The sequence below is a fragment of the Otolemur garnettii genome, unplaced genomic scaffold, assembly GCF_000181295.1.
Source record: "Otolemur garnettii isolate 467f Iridium unplaced genomic scaffold, OtoGar3 scaffold00030, whole genome shotgun sequence".
Lineage (NCBI taxonomy): Eukaryota > Metazoa > Chordata > Mammalia > Primates > Galagidae > Otolemur > Otolemur garnettii.
The window spans coordinates 7189701-7212624 of NW_003852425.1; the positions used below are offsets into that span (position 1 = coordinate 7189701).

Sequence of the window (22924 nt, forward strand, 5' to 3'; positions counted from 1 at the left end):
TGTCATTGCAGCTACTTGGAAAGCTGAGGCAAGAGGATCATTTGAGCCTAAGAGTTTGAGGCTGCTGTTTGAGCTATGAAGCCACTGCACTCTACCCAGAGTGACAAAGTGAGACTCTGTCTCAAAAAAAAAAAAAAAAATCCTCATTACCTGTAACTTATGAACAGAGGTAAGGGCTACACAATTAGCAACACGATGTGATTTCCAGGGCAGCAGGTGCTTATGCCTGCTCATCTCACCTCTTCTTCCCAGGACCTCACCAGGCCTAAAAACCAGTTCCTTTTCCCTAATAAAGTGTATGAATTTAGCATTAAAATAAATGTTCATTTGTTCAACAAATATGTGAGCATTTATCAACACAATCTCCCTCTGATCTTTTAGAACAAGTAAGGAAAGATCTATTAAGTAAATTCTCCGTGTTAATAAATGTGTCAGTTTATTTTCCTGCAGGAAGGATTCCCCTCAGCTCTGTTGACATATGCCCCAGCACTGTGCCTATCAAAACCAGTTTTCCTGAACCAGCAGAAATCTTAAAATCTGGTTCTGAATATCTTAATGGTATTACATCTACCTCTGAAGTGCCATGTGATTTGTATGTTCTGAGTATGGCCAAGTTCTGATTATATGTGGCTGCTGAAATTTTGCTCTAACATATACATCGATAACAAGTGTCCATGTCAGACCCGGTAGCAACAAGGAGAAGATGAGGGGGCAAGACAGTTACATTGTAAAGCTCAGAAGGGATAGTTTATGCCTAAGAATATCATCAATTAGTTTTTCAAGTATAGAATTCTATTAAGAAAAAGGAAAGACAAAGGAAATAACCTATCTGGGCCTATTATGCTCAGTGCTTAGTCCTGTACTAGGAAGTTTACGATTACATGAATTTATTTTAACTGGGTTCCAGTGGAGTAAGGAAAAAATGTTTAAGTGGAGAAATATTAAACATCAGGAATTGCTAATCACATAAAGAAAATGTCAGGAATGGTTAAGTGCCAATGCATGGAATGGTTAAGTGGCAATAGTCTTCTTCAATTGTTTTTATTACAGTAAGAGAAATTTTACTCTTAATGCATAGAATCTGAAGAAAAAATTATATAAGCTTCTAAGAGGCCCTTTTGACAATTATTAATACAAATGTGAAACAAGACCCTTCAAACAAATACCAATTTCAGTAATAGTTTACATACAGCAATAATTTATTCTGAAATGTTCATTTTCTGTTGAGACACGATTTATGTCTCATTAATAAAAGAGCAGCCATCTCACCTCAAATACCAGAATATACAACAAGTTACAGCATAGCAAAAATTCTATCTACTTTCAGATAAAATCTAGTTCAGGTAAAATAAGTTTCATTCAATGTTTTACAGTTACACAGATTTTTTTTGTTTTGTTTTGAGCACAAAATAGTGTAAATTGTTACACTGTAGCTACCTCTATGTGACCACAGAACTGTTAATCATTACTTCTGAAATGGAACCATCAGTTTCATTCATGCAGTAAAGCGAAGCAGGCTGGGTAAACTTGTTCATTGGGAACCATATTACTGTGAATTTCACAGCCACATGATTAATTATGACATTAGATGACTCACAAAGACTAAAACTTTTTTTTGCATAAATACCAATTTTTCCCTGATGTAAGTTTAGTTAATAATCTAGAAATGATTGATAACAGCAATATATCATATTTTCTATCTGTAGTGTTCATTATTTTAAGACAAGCAATAATTAAAGGATGTTGGGATGGGATGCTACTTAAATATAGGTAAAACATACTGTACAAATATACTTGGCTTTACGATTTTTCTTCCTAACTATTGAGGGTGCCTCCCAAAATATGACCAGTGAAGACAAGGTATACTATCAAATATGGCTTCCAGAACAAAAACCCTCTCACAAGAATCAAACCTATTTACAAAACTTTTCAGTCTTTTAAAGTTTCATTTGAAACAAAATTTCTATATAGCAGTTGTAATGAACATACAATTTTCTTAGTTTCATTGTTCCAGCTCTTTCAAACAGATGTCACAAGGTAAGACCCAGAATGGCGCTTAGGGCTTTGAGTCCCACTGGATTCTGTGCTGTCAGTTTTTGAGTCTCGTTTCTTTGTGTTGTTCACTGGTGTTGGGATCTGTGATGGCCGGGCTGAAGTGCTATCTGCGCTGCTTTTCCTAGGGCTTGGGTTGTAATTAAAAGGAGTCACTCTGGCAGCAACAGTCCCACTAGGTGAATTGTGTTTGCTTGAGCTGCTAGAACTGAAAGGGGTGCGCTCTGCTACAGAACTTTCGTTAGTCTCTGATGCAGGGACCGGATTACTTTGTCCTGCTTTTGTCTCAGTTCCTTTTTGGTCTGGGGCATCCACCTGAATGAAGGAGTTCAGACGATTTTCCAAACCCATGGTGCGCACAGAAGCAGTGCCATTACCCACGTTTTGTTTTCCCTGATTATCTTTTGAATCTTTAACATTTGGATTTCCTTTTTCTGAAACACTGTCAATCACTGGGGGAGTATTACCTGTGGGAGATCTTCCAGATCTAGGGTTGTTAATGGGACAGTCCTCGATTCTAACCCAAACATCTTCTGTTTTAGAAACAGCAGGTGCCATTTGATAAATTAGAGTCTTTGATTCAGCACCAGTTGTAGCACCTGAGGAATTGGTCTGAGAAGTACTATTCGTGGGAGAAATTTCACTTTCTTTTATTTTTCTCCATGTTCCTTTTGTGGATACTTGGTTTTCTTTACTTTGTTTGGTTCCTGAAATAGAGTTCACATGTTTTTCATCTTCACTTTTTGCTTTTTCACTGGATTCTGAGGAAGCAGAAAGAATTGAAGATGAACTTCCGGTTCTTCTCCAAGTGCTTACTCGAGGAAGGGATGATGAGTGTTTGCTGTGTTCACGTTTCCAAGTTCCTGCCCTGTTGATTGGCAGTCTGGACGGGCTTTCGGAGTGGGATCGAGCTATATCATGACGTTTTGCTGGTCTTCCGTCATTATATTCTATAGTGGGACTGAGGTTAGGTGGAAGTTTTCGCCACCCACCAGCCTGAACAGACGAATGTGTGGATAACGACATATCAGGAAGGGAAGGACTTAAAACTGGAGTTTGTGCCTGGGACCTGGTGGGGGAATCTGGTCGAGAAGATGGAGAGAGAGATTCAAATGAAGCAGATTCCTCCAATTTTCTCCTTAAGGTTGGGCTTGGAGCTTCTTTGATGAAAGTTGACTGGCGTACTAATATGGGCCTTTCTGACCTGTCAGATTCACTTCCACTTGATTTAGTGGAAGACATTCTAGAAAGTTCTACTTTCTTATTGGATCCATTGCTATTATTCATCTGATTTAGTCCTTTGGAGGCAGACTCACTTCTTGGGATACTACTGCCATTCTTGGATAAACCTGTTTGTTTGGTAAGGTTCTGCTGGCTCATCTGTCTGCCTGGAGATGTATACGACATTTTCCCAGAACCTGAGGATTTAGTTGAAGCAGTACTAGGAGATGATGTCCTTGGCAGTTGAGATAATTTGTTGGGAGGACTTATTCCATTTCTACCAGGGGAAATTGAGTTTCTCCCTGGAGACTGCATTGGTCTACTTAATGGCTGCTGGGCAGGTCTTGAAGGAGTGGAATCTCTGGATCCCGATCTGGAAGGCCCTTTATTTGACCCACTTATTTGAGATGTCTGCCTGGCAACAGGGCTCAATTCTGATTTCATGGATGGTTTGGTTCCTCTGGGAGAAGTGGTGGCTGTCTGACCTTCACTAGGGCTTTTGGAGGGTGGAGTCTTAAGGGGTGGGCCTTTTTTAGAAACAGGACTTGTACTTGAGGAGCTATTTCGAACTCCAGGAATATGAATCATTGTCCTACCTCGAGAGATTGAAGGCATGTTTGTTTGAAGAGGCTGTTTCATTTGGCTTGCCACTTCTGAGTTAGATCGTACTTTTCCAGTAATCAAACTTTTATAAACTTTTTTTCCTCCTTTGATTCCTTTATTTTCAGATTCTATCTTTTTAGTTTCCAATGTACTTTTCTCCCCAGGTTTCAGAATTCGTGGACCTTTATTACTTGTAAAGGGTTTTTCCTCCTGATCAGGGGTAAGATGAAATGGTGATCCCAGAGAGATTCCTGATTTTAGCGAAAGGATGGAATCTGAATCAGATGAAGCTTGTCTAGATAAGCAGGCAGCAGCAGCAGCTTGGTGTAAACTACTGACTATGGAATTTGCACCTTCCTGAATAGCTTTCCAATCAAAATTTTCTGAATCAGGGGATAAGCCATGTTCTGAATCTGGCCTCTGTATATCTTTCAAATCAAGTGTCAAATCTTCAGCTAATATGCCGCCCATATTTCTGGGACTATGTTTTTCATTATCACCCTTGAGTCTTGAAGGCTTTTTCTTTTTTGGCATTGCAGAACTTATACACTCCTGCAACAGGTCATCTTCAGAGTCAATACTAAGAGAACTTAGAGAACTGTTTCTTGAGAAACAAACGGGGGTATCTTCAACATGAAAAGATTTAGGAGCATAACCTGATGCCTGAGGTTTATTTGGTTCTCCCTGTGAGTCAGGGGGCTCAGTCTCTTTCATAGGTTCATTTTCTTTGTTGTTATTGTTTTCTTGGTCAATGTCACTGAGAGAACTCAGAGAGGAATTCCGAGAAAAGCAAACTGGAGTGTTTTCAATAGCAAAATTCTGTAGTTTTTCATCAGTTGCTGCCCCTCTGTCTGGTATGTCTTTGGATGACTGAGGAAAAGTGGACTGTTTCTGTAGTGCGGGTTTAGACTGAGCTCGATTTAGTGGATGTTTTGTAACAGCTTGTGTCTTATTAGCGGATTGTTGATTTGAGGACAGGTCTGTGTGACTGGTAACTTTAGCTTCTGAGTCCTTATTTTCTTTCCCTTTTCTTAATTCAGCCTTTTCCCTGGAAAGGTCAACATCATCATCATCAAAATCCAGAGAACTCAAAGAATCATTTCGTGAGAAGCAGTAAGGAGTGCCTTCAATGGGTGTGTAATGATGCGGGGAATCAAAAGCAAAGCTTCCTCTGACTCGGTCTTCATTATTTGGCAGCTTATTATTGAAGTCTTTGGAATTATTTTTCAAGTTCTGTTTCTTCGAATCTTTGTTGTCTGAGAAAGCTCTTTCAGCACTCAAAGTGTTTTTTGAGTCTGCATTTTTTCTTACATGTGCCCTATATTCAGTATTCTGTGGTATAGGCTTTACTGGTGAAGTAGGTTTCTTTTTCTTAGCATCTAACTGATTTTTGTTAGTTCCAGGTGAAGACACAGATGCTTGTTGGACCTGGTCCATTATCTTTTTCACACGGAAAGGCTTGTGACTCTTCCCTTTGGGCATAGCAGAATTAATGCATTCTGCAAGAATATCCCCTTCCTCTGTTTTACTGTCATCCAGCTCAGGTATGGTTAGGGATGAGGTTTTCCCTCTGTGAGCCTCATCTGTACTTCTGCCTTCTGTAGGAATGGTATCTCGCTTTTCAAATTCACCTGACTGTGTCCCTGCTCTAACACCTTCTCCAGCAGCCAACTCATTGGGAGGAGATTCTATTGTTAGATCACTTAGAGATGTAGCTGTGGAAAAGTTTATTGGTGTCCCTTCTACACAATATACTCGTGGCATATCATCTCCTGGTGTAAAACTTACGTGCTTTTGTGCCTGCAACCTGTTTTGTGATGGCAGAAGTTTGTACACAGGAAGTTGACTTGGTTTCCTTGCCACAGGTGGAGGTAATTTTGAAGCAGTCTGGCCTGTTTTTTTTGCTTTATGTGATGACTTTGTTGGCATGGCAGAAATAATACATTCTTCTAGTATTTCGATATCATCATCATCTGAATCATCTAATAGATCTTTCTCAGAATCAACTGGTTTTTCTGCCTCTTTTTCCTGGTTTTCATTTGATTCTTCATGTTGTTCGGATTCTGTTTCATTCCCATTGTCGTTTTCTTGAACTGGAGGCATTATTCTTAATTCCACATCTTTTTGTATAAATGGCTCATCAAGGCTCAGGGCACTCAGGCTAGAGGAACAGGAAAATCCATCTGGAGTACTTTCTGTGGCAAAGTGTAATAAAGTATCAGCATCTGGAAGAACCTGGACCCTCTGGACTGCAGCATTTATAGCGGCCTGCTTAGGCCCACTCTCTCTCTTTTCAGCTGTAGGCACTTTATTTTTAGGTACCTCTCGCTTGGTTTGAACTGTCTGAGGAGGAGGTGGAGGGGTCTTGCTTCTGCTTGGTGGCATGGTTTGTCCAGGGCTATCTGGAAGGTCACTGGGGCTTATAATTCCACTCACCATTCCACTGCATGGTTCACTCTGAACAGAGCTGGCAATTGAGCGACTCTCAAAACTGTCAAGTGAGCTGACAGATGTGCACCTGCTGAACATGAGTGGGGTCTCCTGCACATAGTGCTCTGGTGGACTTTTGGGTGTCTGAGCACCACTTTTGGAGGGTGATTTGGCCCCTGAAGAAAATTCAACAGCTTTTTGCCTGGTTGATTCTGAAGATAAACCAGAAGCCTGGAGTCTGTTGGATTTGCTTCTAATGTGCTGCGACACTGCTGGAACCTCACTCACAGGATCTTCAGCTGATCTGGGGCCACTATTTTCTTTTATTTCTGCTATCTGCAAAGTATTAGCAGAATCTGCTTCCTGTGTTGTCTGATCACATCCTATTTCATCATCAGCTGATGACAAAGAAGATAATGAACTACATCTTGAAAAACATATTGGAGTATCTTCCACACAGTAAGTCTGTATTGTTTCTTGGTTGATAGAAGAAACTTTGCAAGAGGTAGCTTTTTGAGTCTGAGCACTTCTGCTTTGGGTTGAACTTGGATGGAGCTGATTCTGCCTCTTGGAATTAGATGAAGGTGTGGATGAATTCTCACTGCTTGAAGGGATGTGCTCAGTTTTAGCACTTGGTCCAGATGAACTCTTTGAGAATGAAAATGACTGTTTCTGTGAGGAGGAAATGTCTGTGGCATATTTCAAACTATAATCAATAGGCTGATCCACAAGATGCTTCTCTTCATTGTACTTTATGCTGTAATTTGTTGGTCTCTCTTCTTCCTCATGCTGCTCTTCCTCAGAGTAACGCTCACTGTAGTTGGTTGGCTTATCATCTTCATAGTCATCTTCCTGACACAAAGACTGGCTTACATTTTGATTAATTCCATGATTAGAACCCACTCGATTTGTTTCTGAACCACTGGCTCCTCTTGATCTATATGGGGAAACACAGTCCTGCTGTCCAAAATGTGGCTGGAACTTGAGGTGCTTATCATCAGTGTTCTCTGTATACCCAGGGTAAGTCGTGCTTTGACTGCGTGATTGTCTTTGCTCACTTTGTTTCATTTCATCTTCTATTATGTGTTTGGGTCTTGCCCATCTTTCATTCTGGGAAGGACTTTGCCTTCCAGAGTTCAACTGCTCATCTGAATATTTAAGACTATAATTTATTGGTGTATCTAGTTCTCCATCATTATCATCCATGTGATTTGCACTATGTATTTTATGGGCTAGGTCAGCTGGATATTGACCGTAACTGCAAAACTTACTTTCATCATCTTCAGAATAGGATTCAATTGAGGGTTTCATTTGACCTCTTTTACCATAACCATCACTACTACTGACACTATTTAAACTATCATTGGAAGATCTCTTATATTCCAGTTTGGCATAAGGCATGGAACATGTCCTGTTTGAATTTTCTGACTTGGTGAAACTGTAAGTGTTAGGATGCGTGTGGACAGCAGAGCTTCTTCTCAGTGGATTCCTCTCGTCTGTCACACAGTGCAGCTCAGTGGTAGACCCGGAGCTTCTTTCTTCCTGGGAGGTATGAATGGCTGATACTTCTTCCATAACTTTGGCAATCTGGGCTGCAGTTGTAGAGATCTGCAAACCTCGTTTTGAAGAGGTTCCTGGATTTTCTGTTCCTGGATGGTAGTTGCCTAGGCCAATTCCTCGTTCTCTCTCCAAACTTTTATCTTTTTCAGAACGAGAACTATCTAAACTTCCCCTTGAAGAAGAGGAGCTGGGTAATACTGTAGTATTCAGATATGGTGAAAGGACCGTCATGTTGCCAGCGTTAAAGTTGTCTGACCTATTATCATCATGTCTATTGGTGTCAAAAACATAGTCACCATAGAGATTTTGTTTGTGCCTCTGCTTACTACGATGAGATGCCTTGGGACTTAAATTGTCAATATTGTCAAAAGTTTCTGATAAATGCTGAGCATCTAATTCTGCCTCTAGGGCCTTTTGTTTCCTAACATGAAGAGAAGGCAAGCTTGAACCAGGTGACATAATATTGGCATCCTTATACTTTGCGGGTCTATTTGCCATGAGATTCCTTAAAGCTGCAGCACTTCCCATAGCAATCATTTTGTGCTTGGAATGGATGAGGTTCTTGAGCATGCTAACTGCCCCCATGTCCCATAGCGCTTCCTGGTCTTTAGGATTTCTGGCTGAGAGATTCCACAGAGTTCCGCAGGCATTACTGACTATTGTCAAACTGTGAGATTTCAAGTGTTGTAACAAGGTTTGTAGGCAGTTGTTATCTCTTAGGATTTGCCTGAAATAAAATCAAAAGATCCCCAAATTAAGGTCAAAATCTAAATAGAGTAACCAACAAATAAAAGGGTAGAAAATAGGCATAATATAATTATACTAATTATTCTATAAATTCTAAGCATTCCACATCTCCTTTTGCTTTTTTCTTATTTCATTTAATGTTTACAGTTTTAAAGTACTCATCTGTCAGACCCAACGTGTGTATGTGCTTTTTGAAAAAAATCTATTTAACATTTTCTATTCTGGCCCAATAGCCTAAACAAATTATTGAGTGGGGGGGGGGGCACAGATACTTTTACTGCAGTCACATGTTAACAGTTTTCTAATTTAAAAACTATAAATATATCATGAAATCTTCTGCTAAATAAAGACTGTGGTAATTTCATCTGTGGATGAGTGCCACTGTGATGCCGATACTGAGACATCCTGGAAGAGACAGACTTGACTGATAGATCTTAATGTAGTCAGGGAAGACAATATAAGATTCTACCTCAGCAAATCAATTTATTTATTTATTTATTTATTTATTTTGAGACAGAGTCTATGTCATCCTGGGTAGAGGGCCATGGCGTCCCAGCTCACAGCAACCTCAAACTCTTGCCTCAGCCTCCCAAGTAGCTGGGACTACAGGCGCCCAAATAATGCCCGGCTATTTGGCCAGGGCCAGGTTCGAACCTGCCACCCTCAGTGTATGTGGCTGGAGCCCTGCTGACTAAGCTACAGGCACCTCCAGCAAATTTATATTTTAGAGTACTCTGAATCTCTGGCTTGATTTTCTGATACTTAAAATCAAGCGCTTACTTGCATTACCATTATAAGTGATCTCTCTGGCAGATTGTTTATTTAGTTATTTTAAGACATAAAGTTGATTAAAGATTTTAAACACATTCAAAACATATACAGACGAGGACTGAAAATATGCACAATAAACTCTGGGACTTGAAGCTCCATGTTTAATGCACGGCAGGCAATCTGAAGTCCAATGACAGCTTCAGTGGGCTTTAAAACTGACTGACAAGGTTGCACACTAAGCTTTAACAAGGTCGTCTTTGCTCAACACTCTAGTGGTCAACTACATACTTATTGGGTTTAAGGAGTCTTCTCTGAATAGCAGAAAGGATATAAGGCTTGTAATTTGTGCATCAGAAACTAACAGGTACAGTGGCTGATGCCTATGAGCCTACCACTTTGGGAGGCTGAGGTGGGAGGATCTTTTGAGGCTGGGAGTTTAAGACCAGCCTAGACAACACAGGGAGACCCCTGCCTCTACAAAAAAAAAAAAAAAGAAAAAGAAAAAATTAGAGTGGGGTAGTGGTGTGTGCCTGTAGTTCTGCTACTCCAGTGGTTGACGTGGGAGGGTTGCTTAAGGCCAGACTTTGAAGTTACAGTGAACTATGATCATACCACTGCACTCTAGCATGGGCCACAGAATGGCAACCTGTCTTAAAAAAGGAAAAAAACTAAGACAAAAACCAAAAAGCTTTAAGAAAAGATGTCTATTTTCTAGAAAAACTTCACTGCTTTTTGTGTCCTGCATCTAAGTTGTTCTCTTGGGCTTCACAGCTGTTGGAAACTGGATAGACAGAATGGCTACTGGCTGAATAATAATAAGATTATTGATGCTAAGACATCATTAGGAAAAAAGTGAACCTTCATATACTCTGGATCATGCTCATAGTTTTTGTTTTGTGTTCATATTCTTTTATGCTATACTAATAGGAAGGGATTTTGTTCTAATATGTGTGGCTTTTATTTTTTATTCCATATGTGGGCTATACATGTACCTCTCAACTATCAATTGTTTATTTCTAGATTCCTTTATGATACTCTAAACTAACATACATATTTTGGCTTAGAACATTCATAATTATTTGAAACATTGCTTAGTTACGTTTCCTTGAGGATATGGATTCTATACTAATTCATTAAAAAGTAATATAAACTTTGTATATACCTGTGGTCCTCATTTGTAGCGATCAAGCTGGACACATTCCGTAATATCCCACCTCCACTTTCAATAATGGCTAAAGTATTTGTCTGGCTCCGGTAAGTGAGAGTGCCGACCAAAAATGCAAGTGCGCCATCTACAGCACATATATCAGCTTTATTCTCAGTGCAATGTGCTGACAAATTCCATAAGGCACTCAATACACTTTTGAGGGTGGATTCCTGTTTAGAAGCAGAATATGCATTATCAAATTAGAGTTGGAATTTGTCTCTTGAATTTATAGGTTTACTTCTATCAAATAAAAGATATTTTTCTAAATTTCCTCTGACCACCTGTCACCGGCAAATTATAAAGAACTTTCCATTTAGACAAACTTTAATAAAATACCAAACAGAACTTAAGTCGATGATATCCGTATAAAAACAGGGAGAACACAATATTAAATGTTTAGATGGTATGCACTTAGAGTATGAGACAGAACTAATGTACATTATGGAAAGAGAACATTTTCATAATGTTATTATGAATTAGAAACTGAATTTAAAAATATCTCTATATAACATATAGATATGGAAAGATATCTAATAAGTACTGACAAGAGCAAGTTATAGCATATATGATATTTTTTGTATAAAAACATACATATGTAACTATTTGATTGATTCAAAAGTCAGAATGTAACTCAGAAGAAATAGTACTAGAAAAATAACAATTTCCTAAAATTCCCCAAAAAACAAATTACAAAAAAATAGAATTCCCTAATATACAAAAATCATACTAAATCATCAAGCTGTAATTGCCATAGAAAAACTGATATACCATTAAAGGTACTAGTCAAAACTTGCCATAATCCTGCTGTCAGTCTTCTTACTACGTATCAAGGAACATTTATTAGACATCAATCCTGTACCTATCACTATTAGAAGCACTCCAAACAATGCAAATGGAGCAAATTGATACCTGCTTTGAAGGTACTAACCTTTTACTTTGAGGAAAAAAAGAGACAAAAACATGTGAAACAAAGTGCTCTAAAGGAAAAATTATTACAGCCTGAATTTCATCAAATCTAATATTTCATGGCGGAGTGGAGCTCCATAGGAGGGTAAGATCTTTGCTGCTGGCAGGGAAAGTAGAATGAGGAAAGGAATGGAAGTGGGAATCAGCAAGAAAAGACTAATAAAGAGAAAGAAGAAGCACAGGAGATCAAAGGCCATGCTGGGAACAGCAGGGAAGTAAGTTCAGAGAAGTAAAAGGCAGGCTCTGAAGGCCAGGGCAAACACTTTGGGTTTAACAAAATAAATAGCTTTATGCTAAGAAGTTAAATGAATGAAACAATCTAGGAGCAAGTATAGACACTATTTGTCAAAGAAATGATAGAAGGCAGGAAGGAAATGCTTTTAACAGTCAAGATGTGAGAAAAAAATATGAAAATCTAAGGGTGAGAGCTCAATTTTAATTATCCTATGATTGAGGTAAAAGGTGGGCATTCTAAGTATCTAGAGAATAAGAAAAACAGCAAGAATTTAGAGTGAGCTCATCCACAACTGGCCCAGAGACAAGAAATGAAGATAGAAAAATACAAGTTGCTCTCTGTGAGAGGTGCACATCAAGGGCCAAGTAAGTTTTATAGTTCACATTAGAGGCAAAAAGAAACAACTAGAGGTTGGGTGAAAGGAAGTCCTGAGTAGCTAAAAAGACTTGCTTGGTGTCTCTCAAATTTCACGTTTACTATCATTTTCTTTTTAAATTTATTAGTTTCTAAAGCAGATATCCTACCTGGAGATACTTCTGTCTGTAAACAAATTATTACTTGCTGACCATCAAAATTTAAGGGGACTGAAATTTGCAGAGTGCGGAGGTAACATTTATACCAGAGATTCCTAACTGGAGGTGACTCTGTCCTTCCTCCCTCCCAGGGACATTTGGCAATATCTGGAGACGTTTTTCGATTATCGTAACTGGGGGGTAGGCATTCAGGTCAGCCCCTCAAAACAAAGATTTATCAGGTCCAAAATGGCTGTAGTGCTGAGGCTGAGAAACCATGATGTACACGAAGTCACTTTATACAGTCTTTTCCACCTTAATACTTCAGGAGTTTGGAATGATGAGATAAACAGGTCAGAAATCAGGGAATCTCATGAGTGGGAGAAGGCAGCAAAAAAGTAGCCAAACATAAAATTCTTATTACAGTCCTAAATGTTTTCAAGGGTACCTTTTTAACTTCCAAAGCGCATTCCATCAATGCTCTTACACTTCCAACTTCCCGCAATGTCTTTTTACTATTTACATCTGCTCGCCAAGACAAATTCCTCAAAACACTTGCAATAACCTGGAAATGAATTGATTTTAGAATAATTTGTATATAAAATGATTCATACCAGTTGCTTTTGTCTTTAATGATTAAGATTAGAAACCTACTAATAAATAAATTCCTCCTAAGTGTAGTACTAAGGTGCCAAGAGGAATCCCCACAATATAATTATTTTCCTTTATTCTAGTGTTAGTAGAACCATACTTTAAACATAAGATACTAAATATTGAGCCACAGCTTAATCCAAATCAGGATGTTAACCTGCTAATACACAAGAAAAACATATGAAATTCTAAATAGTACCTGCTGTAAGTCTTCACTCTCAGATTTGAGTTGGGCCACAAGTGCTCTCATGCAGCCTTTCATGGAGCATAGCGTAGCCTATAAAATTAGATATGGAACAAGGGTCATCAATGAGGCAACTTGAAGAAGTGCTTTAATATTGTCTACTAAACTTCAAGCCTAATTCTCAATGTCTCATTTTAATCACAACTGATATTTTTTCCATAAAGGATCTAGATTGGAATAAAATTACCTAAATGAAAGGCAGGTACTTTTCTAATTCTTTGCTATTTGTTCTTCCCTTGTCAAATATAAGAAATGATAAGTAAAAAGTTTTAAAGGAAGACCTCTTATTTAGATGGAATCATAATATCGGCATATACTTGCCTTGGGTCATCAAAATTTTCAGATTTTTATTCTCATTCCTAGGAATAGTATTTTTAATGTGAATATATAAAGTCATTACTGTGTTTCATCTGTAGATGTTTTTGTCTTTGTTAAGGCATAAGACAACCAAATAAGTTGGATAAATGGGGCTGGAGGATTTTAATGATCACTGTTTAATGAGGAGCATGAAAAAAAGGAAATCAGGGAAAAACCACATGTATAAAAGTAAACTAACTCATACCTGAACTATCTTAAGAATGTTATCTTCTGAAAACATACCTTGTTGGCTACATCTCCGAAAGTCAAGTTTGTCAAAGCCATTCCAGCATATCGTCTTAATGTAATACTGTAGTGGTCATTAGTAAGCCCATACATTTCACAGTCCACTTGCAATAACTCTGCAATGGCCTGTAGTCCCCCTAATTTAAAAAGGGCAAGAGGAAACAGACAATGATTTAAAATAAAACAGACTGATACCAAGTTGGTAACTTAATATTAGGAAAAGAAAATTTGAAAGAATGAGGATATATGGTTTAGAGTTACAAGCCACAGAAACTGGTATAAAGGACTTATGCATAAAACATAGGTATTTATAAAGTACGACTAACAATGATTCCATTTCCACTGGTTTTTCCGCCCTCTAACCCCTTGCCTGAGTGAAATGACTATTATTTTTTGTTTACTGCACAAATGCTATACCTTGCTGACAATGAAGAAAGCTGTTTTGTAACACTAGGTCTTCCTGAACATAAGCAGAAAAAGGTAACTCACTTTTATTATTAGGGCTTTATAAATAATCTTCATTGTCACACACTGTGGCCTAATTATTTTGATACTTTTTAATCTGTCAAATAATTACCCTTAGGAATACTGAAGCTTTTAAAGGAAAATGCATGAAGGAAAACTTATTTAAGGAAAAGAATTATCTGTTCAATTTGTTACTGAATTCTATAAAGCTACTTGTGTTTAAAATATTTCTTTCTTTATTTTTCTTTGATAGTATCAAATAGCAACTATATTAAACTTAATATTTTCTTTACCCCTGATTCTCATAACTGGGTATGCTCAATAATGCCCACAGTGGTCAACACCAGGAAGGAAAGGAGGAAAACAAAGGGAAACGAAAGGGAAAGACATAAAGGAAGGGGTTAAAAAAAAGTGAAGCAAAACAGTGAGCAAAAAAAAAAAAGTTAAAATGCATATGGAGCCTACTGAAAATATTAATCATCATCAATATGAATCATCATGGGACCTGATATACTGTTTTGTCACAGGCTTAGACAGAAAAAAAGATGACTATAAATAAGCAATTCTTGAATACTACAAGTCTGAACAGTCAGATCATTAATCTGAAAGACAGCTAGTACATTAATATTTTATAAAAAATCTAGAAGGATCAATATATGGAAGAATACCTATAGTCTGCAGAACAAAGTTCTATCCTGGGTCAAGAATTCCAGGCCCAGGGATTTAACCGTAGAAAGATTTGTGTAAATCTTTATGACTAGCAGAAATGACAGACAAGTTTGAATGGAGATAAGTGAAAATTAATTTGGTTAAAGAAAATCAAAACCATAGTTAGGAAGATTTTCCTCCATTCACCTATACTGGTAAAAAAAATCTAGTCAGTGAAAAAACAGTTACTGTCTTTATGAAACTTACAAATTAGAGCAAAGATAAACACTGAACAATAATTTGAGTGTGATGGATCATACGAAGCCCAGAGTAAGATAACAGGTGGACTTAACCTAGACCTGGAGTGTGAGTGAGGTCTCCAAGAAAAAGGCTGAGGAAATAATGTTTAGATTGAAATGTAAAGGATAAATATATATCTAACATGGATGAGGCAGGAATAAGAAAGAAGTATATGAGGCACAGCAAGCAGCATATGCAAGGGCCCCTCACCTTGAAAAACATAGCAAGAAGAGGACCACAGATGAGGCTACAAAAATGGGGAGATGCCAGATCACCTAAGATTTTATGTGCGCACTAAAGATTTTAGGCAAAGGAAGGAATAACTAGCAGGATGCTGTAAACAAACTATGATGGTTGCAATGTGCAGAATGGATTATTTTTGGAAGTAGGGAAGAGAAACAAGACAAAGTAAGGCAGAGGAGGAGAGACAATGGTGGCTTGGAATGGAGATGAAAAGAGCAGTGCCTTGAGATATACCTAAAGGAGCAGAATTAAAGCACGTACTTCCCGGGGGTAGGGGATAAATATGAAATAAAAAATGATATCCAAGATTTTGGCTTGAGCAACTGGATTGATTAGGATGCCAACTGCTAAGTAAAAAATCCTACCAAAGTCAGATCTGAGACTGGCTCATACCTATAATCCTAGCACTTTAGGAAGCCGAGACTGGAGGATTGCTTGAGGCCAGGAGTTCAAGACCAGTCTAGGCAACACCAAGATCCTGTCTCTACAAAAAATAAAAAAAGAAAAGATAGAGATTCGGGGATAGAAGAGATAAGAAATTTCATTTGTGATAGCTGAGTAGAAGTGTCTGAAATACTATGTCAGATAAGCAGTTCAATAAAGTGTATAAAACTCAGGAGAGAGCCTGCTTTGAGATGTAAATTTGAAAAAACTACAACTGAAGGGAAGGGACAGAGGAAGAGTCTCGAGCAGAGCTTTAAGGAATTCTACCATTTCAATTCTTAGTAAAAGAACTGAGAATTTTGAGAAGTCACGGCAGACTTGAAGACTGTGAACTGGTATGAGATCACCAAGATATTTTAGGTTACATATTTTAAAGCGAAGTATCAATATCAACACAAACTAAGCTTTGTGTCTGCATAAAATCCTGCCTGGTGTGACAACATCTGGGATATTTTAAGAAAGATAAAATACATCTAAAGAAGGTCCCCAAAAGGCACTAACTAATCAAAGAGCTGAATTTGGAAAAATTAAAAATTTTCTGACCTGATTCTGAAAACATAGATTAAAGAAGGATGTGATAGCTGTCAATGAAACCATGAAGATCATGGCTAATAAAACAAAAAAGTTCAAAAAAACCTAGAATATCAAAGAAGAAACTCTTTAGGATTTGGGGCAAATAAAAAGAAGAAAAGATTTCAGTGAATTTTGAGTCAAGAATATTATTCATAGGTTAAAACTATAAATGGATTCACTAAAATATAATGTAATTTATTATTGATAGAATTAAAAAATCAGTTGTTCTAAGAAAAATCAGAATGTTTCAAGGTAATGCAAAGATGATGAATGTCCTTCTCCACCTTTCTTAATGCCTATGTTAGAAAATAGTGATTTGGGGGGACCAAACTATTACCCAGTGTGGTATCTCATAGACGGCAAAGGATGAGGTGCCTCAGGGGATATGCAACAAAATCCTTAATTTAAACTCTTATTTAAAAAAAAGAGAAATGGCATTTAACTTTACAAAGAGTATTCTTTTTTAAAAAATTTGTTTTAGATAACTGCTATTAGCACAATATCCCTCATTCTAAAATAAATAGTAGGGGCCCCAAATAATATTCTATAAATTGGCATTTCACAAAGTTTACTAAATATTAAGAATCACCCGGGCCACTTATTAAATATGATTTCTAGGCTTTCCCCCTGGAGATTCTGTTGCTACAGAGTCAGATAATCTGTATGGTTTGACAAGTGCCTCTGGTGATTGTTACGGTGTAGAAAGTTTGTGAAATACTAATACATATAGACCATGAGTTCCTTGAAAGCCAGGACCATGCCTCAATCATAAAAATCCAGTGCCTAGCACAGTTTCTGGGACAGATTTGGGAATTAATCAACATACATCATGGATATTATAGTCTAAAACTTCCAATAGTAATAATAAGTACAAACTTACATGACCCTGACAGCTGAAGAATCTTTGTATATGTACAAACAATAATCCCAGCTGACTGGGCTTAAGAATTTCCCTTTACCTACTTGGGATTTTTTTCCTCCTTATTCCACACTGCCAATACTTTGGGCTGATTTATTTTAATTCCCTCCATAAACCTCAATCCTCCTTTTCTCCCAGAGCAAATCTGGAGGCTAGGAGTGAGAAGAAGGTAGTCCCCTGTGGCTACGTCCCCAGCAGTCACACCCCCAGAGGCCCCATCCTGCTCCTCACCTGAAAGCCCCTGCCCTAGCTCCTGTGATGAAATGCCCCGGGTAGCCTTCCTACCTGAAGAAGGAAGAGGAACAAATACTGAGTCTAGGTTTTATTTTAAAATACAGATGATTAATGTGTCAGTCCTACTCTACAGTCCATTGGAACACAGAAACATATGTAGAAAAACCTTGGCAATATCTTAAAATAAGATTTATTAATTTTTCTTAATCCCCTTCCCATCATAATTAGCATTAAAAAAACCTTAACATTTTCACAAGTGCCGAGATTGTACTGAGGAGGGGAAAATTCATAAGATTAACTTAGATTCCACAGGAGGCCAAGGGTGGAAAGAGAATCAGGTGGGCCAACTGCTAGGCCTGCGGGAAGAAAAGCATAGCCAGAGGGCAGGCCTGAATCTCACAAGTACAGACCTCTTAAAGTGATGACTCTGAAGGAGACAACACTCCTTTTTGGCTATGCAAGTTCTCTGTGTTTAAGAGTCGCATGACTTTATCACTTTTAAGATAAACGATGAATGACAATGATGAGAGTGGTGGGAATACAAAATGGGGGTTGGAATATAATGTAACATAAACAGCACAAAAAGCAAGGGCACAGCTACTCTAAGATGGAGACTAAGAGCATGGTTCTTGCTTGTGGTACAACTAGAGAGATCCAGTTGACATGAGATGGCGCAGCATGATGTAATTTATAAATATCACATGTGCAAAATGAACCTAGAAATCAAAGAAAAACCGTTACATGAAAAATGGGGTGTATAAATGCAGGTTATGTAAGGTTTAGACTGCAGGGATCCTCAAACTTTCTTTAAGCAGGGGGCCAGTTTACTGTCCCTCAGACAGTTGAAGGGCCGGACTGTGGGCCCTGAGACAAGGTGGCTGCTAAGCAGGACAGGCAGCAGCGGCAAAAACACCCTGCAGGCCGGATAAATGTCCTTGGCGGGCCGCATGTGGCCCGCAGGCCATAGTTTGAGGACGCCTGGTTAGAGTGTGTGATAACAGGTATCTAACGGAGTAATCATTCCAAAATAAATAGAATGTTTCTGACTTAAATTAGAGCCTAATGCTTTCCTATATCAACCAGTTTCAAAGATACCATGCTGCTTAAATGAAAATCCAGTCAAATACTGATAACAATGAAAATAAGTGGAAATCTTAATAATAATTTCACCTGGTACTCATCAAAAGTGCCTGAGAGTTCAAGAACAATAAAGTAGCTCCACATTTCAAAATAATCCAAATTACCCCACCCTCCATCAGCTGGCATTCAGGGTGTACCTTGGCAATAGGGACAAGGAGTGGTCCATTTAGTCATTTTTTCAATTTTTGGCTAAGATTTTGAAAATTCATGTTAGTTTACAACAGTGTAACAGTTTCTGTGATTTAGGACCCTTTCTCTCCTGGAAACAAGAGTACTGTTTTTTTATTACAAAAGGGAAGCAGCTGATAATAGAAGTTGGTGACCTTATATCCCAATTTATCCATGATTAAAAATCGTTTATTATACTGACTTTTTACCATGATTAAAAATCCACAATGTGTTGCATTAAGAAATGTTTCTGTCTTACCAAGCTCATTCATGGCATGCCTATGTTCTTCATCAAATGAAAGTTTCATCAGAACACATACAGCAGGACAGATCTGATGTTCAACAGGAGCTGGCACTAAAAAACAAAATCAAGGTAAATATAATGCTTTGTTATCATCCAATACTTCAAAAACATGTGGGGATGGGCTCAGCGCCTGTAGCTCAGTGGTTACGGCACCAGCCACATACACTGAGGCTGCTGGGTTCGAAACCAGCCTGGGTGAGCTAAACAACAATGACAACTGCAACAAAAAATAGCTGGGCGCTGTGGCAGGTGCCTGTAGTCCCTGCTACTTGGGAGGCTGAGGCAAGACAATCACTAGGCCAAAGAGTTTGAGGTTGCTGTGAGCTGTGATGCAATGGCACTCTACCCAGAGTGACATAGTGAAACTCTGTCTCAAAAAAAAAAAAAATGGGGGATTACTAATATACCCTTAATACATGGAAATCTAATGGATCAACAGATATTTGCAGATTGGATACATAAATACTATAAATATGAAACAAAAAAAAATTTAAGTAAAGGGCTTTTCTTGGTTCCATAAAAGTGTTTACCACTCATCTGCCCTGGACTAAATGTGTTAGAATAAGTCTCTTATGGGTTTATGCTACTGCACAAATAACTAATAATTCAAAATTATGTTGGTTCTATAAAAGGGTAAAAAAACATTTAGGTATAAAACTTGTTTATTTATTTATTTAATTTTTGAGACAGAGTCTCACTTTGTCACCCTCGGTAGAATCCCGTGGCATCATAGTTTACAGCAACCTCAAACTCTCGGGCTCAAGTGATTCTCCTGCCTCAACTGCCCAAGTAGCTGGGACTACAGGTGCCCAGCTGTTTCTCAGAGATGGGGTCTTGCTCTGGCTCATGTTGGTCTGGAACCTGTGAGCTCAGGCAATCCACCCGCCTTAGTCTCCCAAGTACTGGGATTATAGGCGTTAGCCACCATGCTTATAATTTCTATTTAACTATTCTTATAAAGTTGGGTCAAAAGCACATGGCTGTGTACAAATGTGATGCCTAGTAGAAAAAGTTTACTATACAGACAGACTAGGTAAAAAAAAAGGGGGGGCCCATGACCCCTTTAAAGAAAAAGGGGTTCAAGAAAATGTAAAATGTACTCCCACATTTAATATTATGTATAAGGTTTCAAAACTCATTATTTGGCATAAAGTAATTTTTAAAAAGTATTTCTCAGAAGAAAAATTAATTTATCCTATTTAACTTTTTGAGAACAGATATCAAGAGTACAAAATGTAGATGATTACATAACTGTGAACAGCCAAAGGGAACCATCTGGAAGGGCAATGTTATTCTAGTTAAATCTTACTAGTTCTTCTCATCCCTTAGACAAAGAGATAGAAAGGAAGATCCCTACTTTTCTCCTCTTTTGGAAAATTTTTAGATTTTAAATAAATTCACCTTTATACCTAAGCTTAAAAAAATCTGTCACAGCTTCATAAGTCATGCTATTATCATCTCTTCTCTTGCTCCCCAAATCAAAAGGCTACAACCTGTGTGTGTGAGAGAGAGAGACAGAGAGAGAGAGAGGGAAAGTTCATTCTGGTCAAGGGAGAGGGGCTGGTGGCCCAGGGTCCTTTCCTAAACAAAGAGTGGGGTAGCTTATCACCCCTAGCTACTGAAGCCTAACACCCAGAGCTGGATGGTGCAATAGGAAGAGCACTAAACTGAGAGTCCAAAGATCCAGCTTCTGTTCCTGGCTCTATTACTTACCGGCTGTGAGGCCACAGGCAAGTCTTTTAGCCACTCTGAACCTCAGTTTCTTCATCTGTAAAATGGAGATGATAATACCTTCCCTTTCTACTTCACAAAGTGGTTGTGAAGATCAAATAACATAACAGATTTAACATAGCTCTATGTCCCACTAAACTGATATGTAAATCTAAAGGATTACGGCTTGTAAATATAATTAGATTATGGTCCCTAATAGCTGAAGGAACTTAAGTAAAGTCATTTTCCTGAGCTTCATCTATGAAATGAAAGAGATGGGCAACATAATTGCTCAAAGTCTTACTTGCTCTACTATGCTATGACTATAAGTCTCTTGATAAGCTGTTCTTTCTCGGTTGTATAGTAGTACATAAAAGATATTCCTTTGCTATATTTTTCTAGGGAAATATAGACTTAAGGTTTTATGACAGCAGCATAAATGGCTAATATGAATTTCCCCTTCTTATTCATAAAGGTAACATATTAATTAGAAAAGTTTTCTATTCTAAAACTCTTACATTTGCTTTGAAACATGCACTATGATGTACACTAGAGAGAACATACTTGGATTTTTGTCCTGGTCCATGCCTTGTTCATGGGCTTCCTGCCACTCCCAACAGGTTTCACAGTAAGCTCGTATCTGTTCCAAAAGATGAAGGACTCGGATTTCACGCCTGCCTCTCTTGTCATCAGGCTGTGAGTGAATGATGTTGTGGAGTGCTGCACTGGCCCTGGCCCGAGCCTCTTTACTGCCCCGGGAATTTCCCAACAATACAGAGTCTTTGTCATTGCCATGTAAAAGCTGGATGAGGAGAGGAAGACATCCAGACTGTCGCATGGATATACAGCTGTCTTGGGAGCTAGACATAGCTAGCAAAGTTCGCGACATATCATCCTTATCATGAGTACCAAGCATTGACAACAATGAATACACCATTTCCACCTGTGGGCCAAATGAATTTAGAAACAAAATTATGACTTTAATATCCAAAAACCAAAACCAATGAAGTGATGAATGGGATATTTATTATAACTCGTTATTTATAAAAAACAAATAAAAAAAACCTTTCCAGGATGAAGTAATGAATGTTATTTCAAAATCCATATAATCATTACAATGTGAGTGGTATTATATGGCACTGAAAAAGAAAGTAGGCTCTTGCTTACTTAAATTACTATTTGTCTGAATAGTGGGCAGTAATCCACTGATCATAATGAATAAAAAATCAACTGATCACTCCCTACTCCCAGAATGTGGTTTATCTCAATTCTTTACACAGTTCATAATTTAATTTTTACTTCTTTTAATTCACTATTATCAATAAACAGATAACGTTTTTACAAGAATTATAATTTGTTAAGTACTAATTCTCAGCAGTCACTAATTCTCATCAGATTATAATATTGTTAAAATTATATAATTGTACATATAGGGAATGACAAAACCAGGCTTCATAGTCAATTTTTTTTTAAAGCAACTGGTAAGCACCAATTACTCTCTGACAATAAATTCTAAGGATTTACTTAGAAGCAGACTAGAAATAGGAAAATAGTACCCAGTTATTCTGGCTTATAATCAGCCTCACTTCAAAGCTAGAGGCTATTATATAAAGTAGAGGCCATTATTATATAAAGAATATATTATCTCCATAAATCACGGTCTCTCAAAGGGGTGATTTGCTGCCCTCAGGACACATGTGTCAGTGTTTCAGAGACACTTCTTGTCACACTGCAGGGCAGACATGTCACAGGTATCTAGTGGGGGCCAGGGATGCTGCTAAATGCTCTAGGGTGTGACAAAGAATCGTAAATGTGTAAACACACACAGACTTTTAGATAGGACGGTTTTAGAAAGGCAGTATAGGACTATAGGTAAATGGGTTTTCATCAGACCTACCTTCAAATTCTGGCTCTACCTCTTTTTTTTTTTTTTTTTTGAGATGGAGCCTCAAGCTGTCCCCCTGGGTAGAGTGC

The 22924-nt window shown here is 38.0% G+C and overlaps 1 protein-coding gene across 4 annotated transcripts in view; it reads right to left on the minus strand.

Annotated features, from left to right (window-relative positions):
* Positions 1 to 1181: 1181 nt before the first annotated feature.
* Positions 1182 to 22924, minus strand: part of APC (APC, WNT signaling pathway regulator) — a 122238-nt gene continuing 100495 nt past the window's right edge. The window contains exons 10-17 of one of the 4 annotated variants that reach the window (XM_023512695.1): positions 21515 to 21590; positions 19196 to 19291; positions 17626 to 17679; positions 13800 to 13939; positions 13155 to 13232; positions 12753 to 12869; positions 10547 to 10761; positions 1182 to 8593 (exon numbers count right to left, since the gene is read on the minus strand). In XM_023512695.1, the coding sequence (XP_023368463.1) occupies positions 2020 to 8593; positions 10547 to 10761; positions 12753 to 12869; positions 13155 to 13232; positions 13800 to 13939; positions 17626 to 17679; positions 19196 to 19291; positions 21515 to 21590 (7350 nt within the window). In that variant the 3' untranslated portion in view covers positions 1182 to 2019. Of the gene's footprint in view, positions 8594 to 10546; positions 10762 to 12752; positions 12870 to 13154; positions 13233 to 13799; positions 13940 to 17625; positions 17680 to 19195; positions 19292 to 21514; positions 21894 to 22924 lie in introns of all 4 variants that reach the window. The other 3 variants (XM_023512693.1, XM_023512696.1, XM_023512694.1) reach the window with 3 other exon arrangements.